Source organism: Colias croceus, chromosome 18, assembly GCF_905220415.1.
Source record: "Colias croceus chromosome 18, ilColCroc2.1".
Lineage (NCBI taxonomy): Eukaryota > Metazoa > Arthropoda > Insecta > Lepidoptera > Pieridae > Colias > Colias croceus.
Genome location: NC_059554.1, coordinates 843,950 through 860,237, shown reverse-complemented (window position 1 = coordinate 860,237; position 16,288 = coordinate 843,950). Strand labels below are relative to the sequence as shown.

Sequence of the window (16,288 nt, the reverse complement as noted above, 5' to 3'; positions counted from 1 at the left end):
GTCGTTACCTACCGACTTACATAGGTACAATAGGTAGTTAAGTACATGATATCGAAACACCAAACATTATCTATTATGTATACCTAAAAGGTACTTATTATACCTAATACGTATTCGTGTCATATCAATATTAATAATTACTAAGTTATGTCCGTGATAGAGCTCCAACACAAAAACACAGAAAATTGTAATATCACCATACATTAAATACCATAATCACAACAACAATCTATCCCTGCACGTCTACGAACTCGATTCTCATTGTCAGAAACCGAAATAGCAACAAAAGTTCACATGAAACACCGCAGTGGATGTAATTAGCGCGCGGGGCTCCGAGCAGCTCGCGGGTCGCAGCGGCAGCGGCGCGCGGCACCCCCACCACGCGGCCGGCGCGCACTGCCGCTGCGGGCCGGCTGCCGCGCGCCGCCCAGCCGCGCCGGCCAATGGGCGCGCGCTCCCCGCCACGGGGCGGCGCGCGGCGCGCCGGGCGGGGCCCGCTGAGTGGCCGCGGCCCGCGCCAGGGGCTCCGGCGCCACTCTCGCCCCGAGAGCCACTAGAGGCTGAGCCGTCGAGTGGCGTCGAGTGTCGATCGGATGTCCGCGGAGGGCGGCGGCTACTCGCCGTGTCCGGCGGAGGCGCTGCCGGAGCTGAGCGCGGCCGAGCTGGCGATGAGCTTGTCGCCCAAGTCGGCGCTGCTGCAGCAGAACCTGTCCCAGCTCCAGCTGCAGCATTCCACCCCGTTCTCCGTGACCGACATCCTGTCGCCGATCGAGGAGTACCGCAAGTTGGAGTTGGCGAACAACCCGCCGTCCCCATACAGGTGCGTAGATCGATTCGGAGTGGGGCGCCCTCCACCCGCTGATTTTTCGAGTGGGCCGAAGGTCTCGAGAGCACTCGAGCGCGCCTAGTCGAAGGATATAGTTGGTGACGTTTGTTTGTGCAGCTTTATATATTGTGATCGGTCAAGTGATGATGCGATGTGATGTGAGGTCAACGATGTGCTCGCTGCTCGTTACGTGTGGACTTGGACTTGAATGTTTCGCGTTACGTATTGTTAGGGAATGCCACTCGAAGCGACAACGTAAACAAAATATTAACGTGATAGATAAGGAATAGTAAGGGACTTAGGACGCACCCTTGGAATACCCCAACCAGTTACCGCCTACCTAATGAACCTAAATGAATATTATGTATGTATCATCCATTCATATTATTAATTTATGGATTCCAGTTTATTAAAACTTAAAAGCATAAGTTCTTTTAATAATAAATCTAAATTATTATTTTCCTTTTATTTTATAATTTATATTTCAAAATAATTTAAACAAATTACTAAACAGTGCAGTTTTTCAAGATTAACATTAATACAAATATTAGGTATTACCTATTTTATTATTACCTCGCAATACAGAAATATTACAGGCCTAGTAAATATTTTACTTATTAAAATAACAGTAGGTAAATAAGGCGACTCTACAACTCTTAACTTAAAACTCTACCTAACCAAACGGTACCACTTCATCTTAAGTTACGCTACGGCTAAAAGTGTTATGTATTCTAATGGATATATCTACAGGTAGGAATATTTTTCATAATTTATTACCTAACGGCTAACAATAATATGTGTCGGTTTTAAACTCTAACTTAGTATTATCTAATAAATTACCATTTACCTTTTAAAAGAATAGGTTTTTCAATCATAATTTTTAATGTAACGCTTTAGGCATCTTTTTTTATGATTGTAAATAATATAATCAGTTATTTTTTTTAATAATCACATCCTATTACACTAAAGAAACATTCATTCCCACATAACGAATAGGTACCTACCTATACCTAGTTAGAATTTGAAATAAGGAGAATAGAAATAATTCGACAACTAGGTAGGGTCATTGCGCTGGTTTTCGTCCAATTATAGGAGTTGCCAACTTTGTGATACGAAATAAATATTTTGGAGCACCCTTCCTTCAACATATTATATTTTTCTTAAGTCCTTATATAGTCTTCTTTAAGATAATATTAAGTGAAAATAAATCATTTTGATGTATCTTTTAATTTAAATTATTTTCTGCAAAAGTAGGGTAAATGCTAGTTTTCGTCCAAAAAAACTGGTTTTCGTCCTAGTGTAAGCTAGTTTTCGACCACCGTGTAGAAAAAGGAGGGTAGGTCAACTATTAAGTTAAAAATCAATTACAGGTAAATATATACTTTTTTTATTTAACATCACAATTTCTCACTACCTTACAGGTTTAGTTTTACTTGTGGTTTTACTAATAATAATCAATATAACTAGTCAACACTGAGATCTATGTAGCACTTGGCAGTCCTTATAGGCGTTAGTGATGACTGTATAATCATTCGTAATAGAGAAAGGAATGCGTTCCTTACAATGTAAATGAATCAAGTAATAATTACAGGACTAAGAAATAACATCAAAAAACAGAAATATTCATTCTAACAACAAAAATTTTCATTCTAATACTTTGTTTATCAGATGAAACGTACTATACACACACAGCCATATTATAATAATAAGTTTTTGCTACTAAAATAAACTATGCTGCCTTACTGATTATTATTTGGCATTAATAATCGAGAGATCTGGCCCACGTTTCATTAAAATATCAGTTGTTTTGCCGTGTATTCTATCGAGGACCATAGATTTAGGAATCCCTTAATCTCTACAGACTTGTCTTACTGATGCCTTATTTTTCCGAATTGCCGTTAAAGCCTTTACTAAAGATTCTTCAGTGTACGCAGCGTCTTTTTTTCTAGATTTCTTAGACTCCTTCGAGGACATCTAAAAACAATAAGATCTTTCTGAGGATACGTTGAGTACCTAAGTATAATAAAAAAATACTGCATTGGCAAAACAGACCTAGAATAAAAGATGATACTCAAGTGAATGATAATCAAGAAAAATACAGTGTAAGTATTATGTCTGACCTACCCCCATTTATGCTACGAATAATTGACTACTTCACATAAGGAGAATGATACATGACTGAATGAATGACAATATTAGGTACCTACAACACTCTGGCCCTCACCAATTATTTATTAGGAAGATACTGAATAGAAAACTTTTCAATACGTAAAAATAGACGAAAAGTAATGCAAAAGAATAGCTATATTTAATTTTTGTCTACTCCAATACTCATTCATGGACGAAAACTAAAACATTTAAAGCTAAATTTAGTTTTCGTCCACTTCTTTAAATATTTTTTTATTTTGGCAGCACTGACAAAGCAGTGGACGGAAACCAAAAAATCTAAACTAATAGCAATAAAGATCACTTCGGGAGAAACTATTCAGTATTTTAAAGGTCCGATAAAATAAAATGACCCTAACAAATATTCAAGTAGCTGTTTGAGTTTCCGTCCACTTGGACGAAAACCAAATATTTTGAGAATTTGGTAACCTAGTATCCGTCCACTTAATATTTCGAAGAGTATTAAAAAAAAGTATGATAAACACTTATAATTGCGTTTATTATGCTTATAAATAAACATACGTACCAAAAACATTACGTAAACTAGCTAAAACAGTGATTTACATTACCATGAACTTTTCTCGCCGGCAAATTTTTCTCTCGCGCGATGACATCTGCAAGGCACGGATGCGAAGCGGCCACATTTACGTTAATTTTTTGAACTCTCTTCTTGTCAAATCAAATTTTCATGTTGATAGTACTGTTGCTTAAACATTATGGACCGTAAAAAGTGCAAACTTGCGCGGGGAGGTAGGTTTGTATTCAAGTTTTACGCACGTGATTGTAGCAGGTCAGTCAAATGGACGAAAACTGAAGCTGGACGGCAAACCAGCGCAATTACCCTACCACTGTTTGGAAAAATAGATTTTTCTGATTCTTATGAAAATGTCAAATAATATTTCCTGCATTGCTAAATATTTCTAATAAGTAATTTTAAATTCAAAATGAATGAAGGTTCAAAGACCCGACGGGTTTAATTGTATTAGGTACCTACCTACCTGATCTAATTTTAAATAATATCGAATAAAGAACAACGAAAAACATCGTGTTAAATAAAAGAAAAATAAGATAATTTTATAATAAACGAACCGCGTTTAGGTCCTTGATAAAATATTTCCATTCAAAAGTTAACCAAAAATTGTATGCATTATTATATGTTTTATAGTCTGTAGCTAACTATAAACCTAATGGTTTTCTTTTTAATAATGCTGGGTTCCGTTAACGGTTTTATGTAACAAGATGGATGTTTACATTCTTATACTTGTTGCCTAATTGCCTAATGCCTATTTATTGGAAGAGTTTGAAATTCTAAATTGTACATAACTAGCCGCTTGTCCAGACTTCGCCCGAGTTGAAAAGTTAATAAAATAAACTAGATAGAGAAGCTTTGTACCTAATTGTAGGTAATGTATATTTTCTGATCTGGAAGTGCTGATTGACATTTTATACAAACAAACAAAAATTCGAATTGTTCCTCATTCTGATTAGTTTCGAAACATAAATAAATTAGGGACCTAATAATGAATAAGTATTAAGTACTGGATAATATTTCTGGACTATTTCTTAAAGAAATTTTCTTTAGACTTTTCTACTAACATCACCCGTAGGTGAAAATTAGGCATGATTAGGCCCAAAATAATCTTTTACACGAAGCTATCAACATTTCACTAGGCAATTTCTTAAACTGTGTTTAATGTCGCAGGTGGTCTATAGAGTAAATAAAAAGTAGGTACCTAGGTAATAGGAGAAGGTCCTTAACTTAAGAACAACCAATAAAAATAAATCGGCTTGGTGTTTTATCGTGAAAGAACAGACATCCATCGCTTAACTAGATTTGTCAGTTTTCTGTTGTTGTATTGGATTATGGATTACCTACTAGCTTTCCGCTTGCGGCTTCGCCCGCATTTTCAAAGAAAAACCCGCATAGTTCCCTATCTAAACCTATCCTATGTGTTAATCCAAGTTACCTTCTATATGTGTGCGAAATTTCTGAAAGAGTAACAAACACACACACATCCTCTCGCAAACTTTCGCATTTATAATATTAGTAAGAGGTTTACTCCGCCCGCAGCTTTGCGTTATCAAAGAAAAATACGCACAGTTCCAGTTCCTGTGGGATTTCTGGGATACCTAAAACCAATGTGTTTATCCAAGTTACGCTTTGAGTGTGTGATAAATTTCATTGTAATCGGTTCAGTAGTAAGTACATATTTGCGTGAAAGAGTAACAAACATCGTATTTGTATTCTCTTTGGTAACAAACACACACACACACACACACACACACATCCTCACAAACTTTCGCATTTATAATATTTTTCATTCCATAGGTACAAACCTACTTATATACCTTACAGCAATAAACAGCCACCAAATTCTAACTCTTCCTAATACACGGGCTAATTAGGTATTTACCAATACCTAGGTACTATTTACTCAATAGGTAGGTACATATTATTATAGTGAAAATTAAAACGGATAAGAATTGATATTAGATATTGTCTGGAGAAGAAAGTCTGTCTGTCTGTTGTGCTTTGAATTGAACACAAGCCACATTTGGTTCAAAATTTAACCGCTAAGGGCTAATAAGCTTGTTTATCTCGTGGCTATGTATGAAACCATTCTGTCTTTGAATCTTAGTCACAACTCTCAACCATTTAATATTCAGACACAACGTTCCGTACGAATTTTGAATTTTAAATGAGTGTAGTTCTGCGCACGAGTGTGCAAACACTACAAGTGGTGATGGACTCACGCCTGCGCACTATTTGGCAAATGTAGATTTACATCTTGACAAACAAATTTTTTTTTCTGTAGTTATTTACCGGATAAATGGAGGGAACTACTTTTTACCAAGTTTTTGGCTGTACTAAATGATGTTCGCTGTATGCTCAACAGTTTTTTTACGATTTACTTATTCGAATTTTTTTGATACAATTCGAATTTCGTACATTTATTGTAATTTTATGCATTTTTAGGTACCTACCTATGCTTAATAATTTTGTGAGTACATATTAACCTGTGGTATTAACAAAGTCGCTTTCTCTTTTTTGGAGAAAAATATTGAACTGAGATCGATTTTTAATTTTGTGGACTTTAAACCAAAACGCTAAGTCAATAATTTGATTGAATTGAAACACATAATTTTTATTCCATATCCAAATATCTTTTTAATAATTTTCATACGTAGGTACTTTTACTACGGTAGATTCGCGCCGGTCGAAGTTCCCCGATCCCGCCTTCAGTAAATCACCTAGCATGGTCGCTAGCCCCTAAAGGCCTTAAATCTTTAAAATTTTTAGGTTTTGATACGGTTTTTTTTAGATATAATTTATTAGGCGTTAGACAAAGCGGGCGAAGCCGCTAAACTAGTAGGTACCTATAAAATATATTCGGGTTGTTATGGTTTCAAATGAGTCCTCAACAATGATTTAATAACATTAGGTATACCTATGTATAGGTAATAATTGAACTTGTATCAGTATCCCGTACTTGGGTCTTGGTCTAGTAAATAAAGTACCATTTACCTTGTTATTTCATTTTACTCTAGCCGCATGATCTGAAATGAAATAGGTATAGGTATGCCTAATATTAGATAGGTATAATTTACCTGTGGGCTGTGATATTATTATCTACGCGGAAAATATTTAGCTTATTTACTGTAGAGTACTACAGATTCTTTCATTCTTATAAATAAATATTCTGCATATTTAGATAACTCGACACCTACCTACGCTCGTTTCGTCTCGAAAAAATGTAAGAATGACAAATATATAAACATAATATAAAAAGTTACTTACTTCCTCACTGACACTGTTTCTTTTTACAATTCGACTTCTAATAATTTCGACTACTAATAATTAAAATTCGAATAGGAAAATAATACTAATTTATCAAAATTAACACTCCACAATATCAAAGATAACATTTTCACCCAATAAAATTACACACCCAATTAATTCTAAACATTTCCCGCCAATTACATTACGTCAAAATTTCATCACCTAATGTCTATGACACCCCGTCACCATAGATAATAATTATATGTCACAGACTATAGAGTTATCATTAAAAATGGCAGTAAAGCTTAAAATCCTGTGAATTTATCAATTGAATGAAGTGAAGATAGGGTAGCGAGGGATTATATTGTGTAAATAGGGATTAGGCAGATAATCTGGGGTTTTGTTCGGAAGTGACGTGTTGGCGCCGTTGCTTGCGGGTGGCATATTTGGGTCAATTTGCGATGGAATCATGAGTACCTAAAGACAAATGACTGGGAATTTCCTGATCCTTAGTAGATAATTTTTTTTATGAATTAACTTTTGAAAATTGCTGTGGTATTTTTTGATAAAAAGGTTCAATTATTTAACTACACACAAGAGTCGGATAGTTGGTATTTTAGTTTCATAAGCGTAGTCATGACCGAGGATTTCCTGCTCTTTAGTAGATTTTTTTTAATGAATAAACTTTTAAAAGTTGCTAGCATTTTTTCTTTGTGATACCTATATATTCAGGCTTAGTTTTATAAAATCATTTATTCACTATGCATCACCATGGATATGTTATGTGGTTTGTAAAATACCTCTGATTATTTTTATGAATAATACTATCATACATAATCTACATAACATATAATATAATCTCATAGGTGATCTTACAAACCATCCGATATTGGGATTCAACTACCTACTATGAACTCGACCTTCAATAACATGAGAATATTCCTATTCCGTCAGATCTAATAGCCCTATTATTACTTTAAAATCTATATTTGTTTCCATTTTTACTACGAGTATGTTATGAGATCGCAACTCAAGCTTTATCCATTTTTCATTTAAAACTTTAAAAATAATGTGGGTTCACGTTTGATATGCCAACTTTGAAAAACTAACTACCTACCTACTAATGATTTTAACAAGTGAATAGCCAAGATAAATGGCCTGTCTATAAAATAATTTATCTACCTATACCTACTCAAATCAAAATGAAACAATCTTGAATGGATTTTTTTATGACTACTTTCCTACTAACTTCAACATGTTGCAGTTATGTACTTAAAAATAAGTCATTATCCATACTTCTGTACTAAAGGAAAATATTGTAATTATGTATGTACCTATGGTTTTCACGCATAAAGCTCTCAACCGATTTTGATTAAATTTGGCAAAGACAATCTTTAGACCCTGAGAAAGAACATAGGCTACACTTTATTGCAAAATATGTACCACGGGCGAAGCCAGGGTGGACCGCTAGTTCATTAATATAGCACAGGAATAATGTAGATCCCAATACACTGCCCTGTGGTACACTTAAAATGACCGTAGAGTTTGACTGTGTTGATTGTCATATTATAAGTTTGCGAAATGGCAAAAGTGATAGTGTCGAAAGCCTTCATCAAATCAATATCTATTTATTGTCAAGTAATTTATTATAAAGAAATGGCTTACGCGACTATGAACTGCATGTAAGATCTTATCTACCTAGCCAATAACCATATTGCTGAGCCGAAGACATTAAACTTTACGATTTTAAATAAATTTGCAGTCTTCTAATTGTATTATGATAACTTAGACTTAATAATATGGAAGTAGCAGGGTTCCCATGCAGTATATTAGGTACTAGATTTGATAATACCTGAGCTAGTTACGTGAACGTGAAATTGATTGGATAGGATTGAATGGAAAGATCGCTCATTTTCATTTGAGTCTCTGCACACTGTATAGTTATGGTCCATGGTTGCAGCTACCAGAAAACAATCAATACCACATTCTAACCCACAATTTCTTCCAGATCAAACTCATCGGGTAGCAGCATCAACTCGCCGCTGGGGCCAGCAGCCTCGTGCGGGATGGCTGCGAACCCCTACGCCGTGCCGCTGTATGGGGGCGCGCCCGTGCAAGGCTACGGCTGCGCCCCCGCGGACCTGCCCCACTACGGGGACATGCGGGGCGCGAGCTGGTACCCAGCGTCCAATGACCCCAGGTTTGCCAGTGAGTCGGTATTCTTTTTTCATAGATGTATTTTTTTGACACGTGACATTTTTTAGGTGTATATGAATAACAGGTCTAGGACGGAAGTTAGTATAGATTATTTTGTGTATTAGACTTTTATAACGAAAATATGGGGTAAAAGATATGGGTTAGGATCATAAATTGTTTACTTACCTACCTATATGTTTTGTCTTTATGGGAATACCGAATAAGCAAATTACCATACGGGCATTCTGTACCTTCTCATAGCAGGACATAGGCAGATATCTAAAAATTATAATTAATAGGTACATAGTTACATGGTTAGTGGTTACCTATGTTTAGATATCTATTAACTAAATAAATTTGGAACAAAAACAGTCTAACTACCTATGTAAATAATATAAAAAATCACGATATGTAGTAGGTAGTACCTAAGGTTCTTGTTTCTTAAGGTATCAAAATGTCGAACAATTTAATTAAAAAAATATTAAAACAAAAAAAACAAACTGTAAAATTATCAATTTGCCTACCCTATCCAAGAAGATATACATTTAACATTGTTCATTATAATGGCACCATTAATTACATTACAAAAGACAACACCGAAAATTAATGAAATAATGAAATTAATTTTCGCTACTCGCCTCCCTGTCCACGCAAAATGGCGCCGCGTCAATAAATGCGCGCGCACGGAGAGGCTCCACGCTTCTGTAATCACACGTCATATCGTATTTTGTTGCGATGTGAGACTAATAAAGCACGTTCTGCATTTAAATTTTTTTTTTTTGAACTTTTTTCTTTTTTGCTGCCTGCTGTTGCTGGCTGGTAATGACATAATAGATATAATTTAAAAACGGAACGTGAAACGCGATAGAAAAGAGATTATTAAAATGTTACCTGATAAAATTAATATGGGATAAGATTATTGCAAATAATGTACCTCTAGGTACCTACTACTACTACTAAACGGGTTCAAGGTTAAATAAAATGCATTTATTAGGAGGTCTTTTTGTTGGAGGGATAGTTGAAATCCTAAAACATTTCTAACGGCCCAAATACTTAATTTAATACGGGTTTAAATTATCTAGATTTTATTACATAGGTACTACTACTATAATATCTATCTACTATAATATTGTGGGTAAATATAAAAATACAAAAAATCCTCTCTCATTATGACTTCTCTTTCACGGTCAAGCTTTTTCCGTCGATGACGCACGTCGGTACCGGTTTCCAATAAAACAAATGTCTAGATTTTCTTTACTATCGTTAAAGTTCTAGATATTTTACCGCATGACGCAGTTCAGAGAATTGGTAATACAAATGATTTTCCCCATTAGCTAGTAGGTATCTTATCTGTGCCATAAGGCACCTAAAATTTGTCAAATTTTTATAATTCTTGGAAAAGATTATACAAGCAGACACTAGGTTGCATGAAAATTATATCTAGGTATATAAATTTGGCATAGGTAACATTAGAGCTACAAGCATCTTACTATCTGCCTTATTTTGACAAAAACTTCCAAGAATTTATTAATTTGAAATTTTGACAAAAACCCTCCGAGAGTTTATTAATTTTTTGTTAAATAGAGATTTAAATTATTTAAAGCATTTTCAAGTTCTCGATATAATCTTAAATGACGCATACAGCGTACGGTATTTAACAAAATAAATGTCTCAAATTGCGGCTTACCTTTAAGCAAACACCATTAAGCATTAAAATACTACGTGCGGAGCTTCCATCACAGCGACTTTGTAACCTTAGACTAGCCATTCCGTAGATGTAGCAATACAAACATTTTAATTAAATCTCAATGTTTCATTTTTTATAACTTTTCACCGCTGCTTCATTGAAATAAAGATTTAAGGTCACGAAAGCTTTTTAAAAAACGGAGCATAAAGTATAGTAGAATATATTCTAGGTAATTGTGAAGATAACAAAGATTGTACGCGAACAAAGCCGCGAGTTAATTCTAGTGTTCATATGTATAAAGAGAATGCCTAATCGATGAAGTGTCAAAATCAATATACCTAGGTATTATTTGCTTTCAATAAGTAAAGGTTCAACAAACCACACCAAATATATAAATCGGCCTATCGTCATTACTAATACCTAATAAATAGACCGTATTAATGTTAAACTATTGAGAAAATATTTGGCCTAAAAGCGCTCTCAGAAAATCTTAAATATACTAGACTTCTATTCACTTGATAAGCCAAATTAATTTCAGTTAGGAAAAAGGAAAAGTCATACTAAGTTCTTAACAAACAATTTTGATATGAGAACCTCTGATCTAAATAAAAACGTAAATATTTTGTGTTAAGTGATTTGATATGGATAAAAGTAGAACCAGTAGGTACAAAGGAACATAATATCTAAATAACATAGAATAAATAATGTATATTTATTCTATGTTATTTATATATTATATTTTTTAACCTCTATCCTTATAATGGCGCGGTAACTTTATAATAAATGCTTGATGCCACATCTATTCTTTATTCTTTGATCGTAATTTGATATAACTGCGCTCAGTGGGTACAGGTGGCATGGCATTCATCTAATTGATACATTGAGACCCGACGGTGTTTTGTTTCTTTTTTTGTATGAAACCTACTTGATTTTATGCAATTTATCATTACATAGGTACATACTTACCTATCTTATCTCCTACAGATGAGTTGAAAAAAGAACGTGTGTGCCGAGCACACGTGTCAGAAGTGAAACTTCTTTGGCAAGTTTTAAAGTGACCAAAACCATCGCCTTATTCCATGATTTGACGGTATTGCCACAGTATTGCCATGACGCGACCTTGAAATTTCTATTAAAAATACTGTTGAAAAAAAACTAAGTAGGTACCTAGGTAGTCGTTTTTCAGAAAGTTAAAAACCAGTGAAGTTAAAATATTATAATTCATTTCGCCTACTACTTAATCATATGACGTTTACCGTTCATGGTCTACCCAAATCAGAATAGGTATAAAGATGAAGTTGTTGTTTTAAAAGATAAACATTTACAAAAACCTTCGCGGAATAAGATGGAATGAGTTTCATTAAGAAAACTTTTAGCTTCATGCTTTTCTGACTGTCTAGTACCCACTTATGAAGTTATAATTCATCGTAGAGATTTTCTTTAAATTTTCACATAGTGATGATACCTACATATTTTTATACTATTTGTTATGAACTTTTCTCTTATGGTTTTCCTTGCGTTACCTACTCAACGTTATTTATCAGCTGTGAAATCATTTTCAATTTCGTAGGTATTTCAACATTTTTAATTATTATTTTTACAATGATAAATACTTAGTCTATCCTGTCCTAATTTCCAAGTAGTCATTTCTGTCTCTACATCGTTAAAATTTTCAGAAATCAGTTCACTCGTTTGATTATTATATAGGTAGGTTACATAAATACCAAATATTTATTGTGTTCTTAAAATTTAAGAAGCATTAACAAAGTGGATAGACTAGGTACAAATAACTTGTATTAAAATTGGACATGACCTAAACAATACACGAATATTCCGGTTCATTTGTTTATTCTGTTATTATAAAATTATGTATAAACCGTGATGTATTTACACAAATCAATAATAACTTGACAAATCAATTATTACTCACCACTCAAAACCGAATTCAAGATGGCCGAACTCAATACATCTCAAACAAGTCGAAACTTAATCTAAATTTAATTGTACAGAGCACCAGTAGCCAGAGAAAGTTCAAATACACTTATACAAACAATAATCTTAGGTAAGGTCCGAACAGTAAGGGTCGTAATTAGATGATTCTCAAATGTAATAAGTTTTTAAGGTTATTCAAGAAAAAGCCGTTTATGGCCATTGACCGCTGTGAACTTGTGTTCTATAACTAATAAAATATAAATCCTTAATAGAATATGATACTAGAATGAATACGTACTCTTTACACATACAGAGAAATAGAGCGGTCTAGGTATATATATGATTTACAGCTTACCGCTCGCGGCTTCGCCCGCTTTGTCTCAAACCTAATAAATTAAATGCGACTTTGTTTTATACTAAGTATGTCCTAGTGATAGTGAAGAACTTAAATGTTAAAGATACAATGGCTCCTGAGCGATTTCATCCAATCGATCAAAAAAATTACGTATATTCTATCTGTTGTCATGGCTATGGATATCTAGTTATTTATCTAAAGAATGCATAAAAATATGAACTGGATATACACTATTATGCAAATATTATTTTGAAGGTTATAATTTCCTATGAACTAAATAATATCACAAATTACTTTTGATACAAGCAGACTAACAATTTACAAGCGTGATATTACCTTAGATATTACAAACTGAAGGGTCTGAAATAATGTTTATAGTCTGTTTTCTATCTGCCAATCAAATTAGATATTAATTATCTGTACAGCGTTACCAAAACACCGTTGTTTATTACGCCTATAACATTACGAGACATATATAAATATTAGCTATAAAGTATTTTGTTTGTTTAATAATTCTGAGACTATCGTCAGAACAAACACTTTAAGTTTCTTCAAGTTGATTATTTTACGTAATGACTCAAAGTCAGGTCATTAGGTACCTACCTACAATGATATATGAATAAGGTTACGAAACCTTTTTGCTGACTTGGATTTTTTTTATTGTTATCTATTTGTAATTTTGGCTTTATTATTTTTGCTGGAATTTTGTTGATAATGTATTAGGATAAAAGCTTCGCTAGATCCATTTATTGTAATCAATAAACGAGGGTACCTACCTATTAAAAGCTATAGGTACTTTCCGATTCCAAATTTATTAATAATTGAGTAGGTATTTACGATGTCTAATTTCTATTTATAGTTTGTATTCGCTAAAAATTAAATGAGCCTCGTATTCACTACGCGTGCGTTAATCAAATACTTACGAACTCTCTGTATGCAAATCGTTAGTCAATAACACCTCATAAAATCATTTTGACTATAACGCGAACAACAATGAGGTGATAAAAACAAACATCATACTCAGCTCCCACTTATCCGAAGATTAGAACGGTAAGCCAGAGCTAACAAAAAAACAAGCGCTCGAATACCGTCCACCGAATTATTACTACTCGAATTGTTTAACCCGGCGGTCCGAGAGCGCTTCCCTGCGGCACGCCGGACCGCGCCCGGTACCTGTTTATGGGAGTCGTGTAGGCAGAGACAAAATAAGCAATTCCGAACGATCCGTCCTATGTTTGTCCACCACTAGAGTCTTGGCTGAGTAAACATGAGGCCTCACGTCCGCAAATAACTAGAGGTCGATGCAGTCGAAGGCTCCGGGTAAAATTATTCTGTAATGCGATGCATGTGAAATATAGTTGGGCAAATACAACGCTCTCCACTCGAGATACTTCTAACGATCCTTGTATCGGATGTCGACACCTAAATATCGGTGAATGATTGTACTGACACTAACGTAACCAATGTGTTGTGTAACACTAAAAAATCAAGTGAAATTTTGATAGTTATTTAGGTTGATATTTATTTTAATTATGTAATAAGTCTTCAGAGTGCTCAGCTCAGAGTCTTCAGCTGATTATAACTTAGAAGATGTACGTAAAAGCGTTTTAAACTTAGAAACATTTAACTAAATAAATAATCACATTCGCGAAATTTTTAATATTTATTTGTGACAATTAAAATCACCCCTAGGATAAAAGCGTTAAAAACGATTTTTAAAACATTTGAAATTAAATCTGGACCAATTTAACTTTACCTGTAGTATTGCCATATATCAAAGCGTCGGACACACGCCTCGGCTAGTTGAGATTAAAATTGCCAGAGGAAAAAATAAAATGTGTGACATACTTAGTTGCGGTGTAGGCGCGGTTAGAGTGGACACGTCAGACGCAGACGAACGCAGTTTATCTTTGCGGGCTACACTGAGGGAATAGTCCGAATGTTTACCGTTCCATTCCTCGCCCTATTTTTGTATTTAATTTAATATAATGTGGCGATATAATTTATGAATTTTGTTTTCCTCAATTGCTGAGTAAAACTAGTGACGTTGCGGTTTAATTTTTAAAGCTTAATATGTTAGCCTACAAACTTGGAAAGAATGGTACAGGGTACTAAACATCATAAACCATTAGTAAATAGTCAACAGGCCTTGCATTGTTACCAATATTTTTAATTACAACAATAATTGATATCCTCCGGTTTAATAATATGATAGATATATAGATCACTACATAGTATGAAACAAAGTCGCTTTCTCTGTCCCTATGTTCCTTTATATGCTTAAATTGAATCTTTAAACTACGCAACGGATTTTGATGTGATTTTCTTTTAAAGAGAGAGAATCAAGACGAAGGTTTTAGTACCTATGTAACTTATTAGTTATTAGGTTTTAGACAAAGCGGGTGAAGCCACGGGCGGTAAGCTAGTCTATTTATATGACAGTAATTTGCAAAAAACGTGAGCATCCGATCTAATCGTATTAAAATCAGCCCCCGATAATGTGTCCGAATGTTGCCAGTTAAACAAACGTGTCTGGCAAATTGTGCGTGAGCAAACATGGGGAATAATAGATGTATTGTGTTTCACTCCCCCAGCGGGTAACACTCGATCCATGCATTTTATGAGGGCAATTCGGTTATTTTTATAAGTAATTGCATATTTTGTTAAACGATAATCATGCATGTGTGATACTTTATCCAGGTAGTCTAACATTTAAGTGCGTTGTTAGAAATAGATGCATCAGAATATACCATTAGATTATTTTTTAGTATTTACATTTTCACCATCACATTATGCGAGTCACATTATTTGTCAATAATGCAAACAATACACTAAACAGTAGGTATACCTACAGTAAAATGAACTAAATTTTGCATTAAAAAATTTGACGTTCTTTACCCAATTCAAAATAAAAGTTTTATAAAAAGGAAATGTTACAAAATGACATTTACAACAAGCTACTTTATTTTCTCGAGATTTAAGAATACCTGATTTATGATAACTTCTTTCGAAGTCAAGGTTGCATCTTACAAAGTGTGAAATCAGATAGAAGCCCTATCAACTCTCCCCAATGATCTAATCAAATGATATGAGTCAGCTGACAACTTTCCGACGCCCATTAGCTGTAGGTCAATATTAGGCGAAGCCGGGAGCTCAGCTTGTCACGTTCAAGTGGTTACTTATATTAAAGATGCAGTATTTGACACTATGTCGTTTGTGGTACATTTGATATAGGATAGAGTTTTGTAATTATTATTATTTATTGGAGAGCGTATGAAATTCGTTTGACGTGCATATAGGTAGGTACCTACTAAAACTTGCCGTCGGACCCGGTTCCATCCGATG

The 16,288-nt window shown here is 34.4% G+C and overlaps 1 protein-coding gene across 2 annotated transcripts in view; it reads left to right on the top strand.

The window, feature by feature from the left end:
- Positions 1 to 568: 568 nt before the first annotated feature.
- LOC123699517 (thyroid transcription factor 1-like) overlaps positions 569 to 16,288 on the top strand; it is a 45,385-nt gene continuing 29,665 nt past the window's right edge. For both annotated transcript variants that reach the window (XM_045646484.1, XM_045646483.1), the window contains exons 1-2: positions 569 to 820; positions 8,782 to 8,981. In XM_045646484.1, the coding sequence (XP_045502440.1) occupies positions 594 to 820; positions 8,782 to 8,981 (427 nt within the window). In that variant the 5' untranslated portion in view covers positions 569 to 593. The remainder of the gene's footprint in view (positions 821 to 8,781; positions 8,982 to 16,288) is intronic.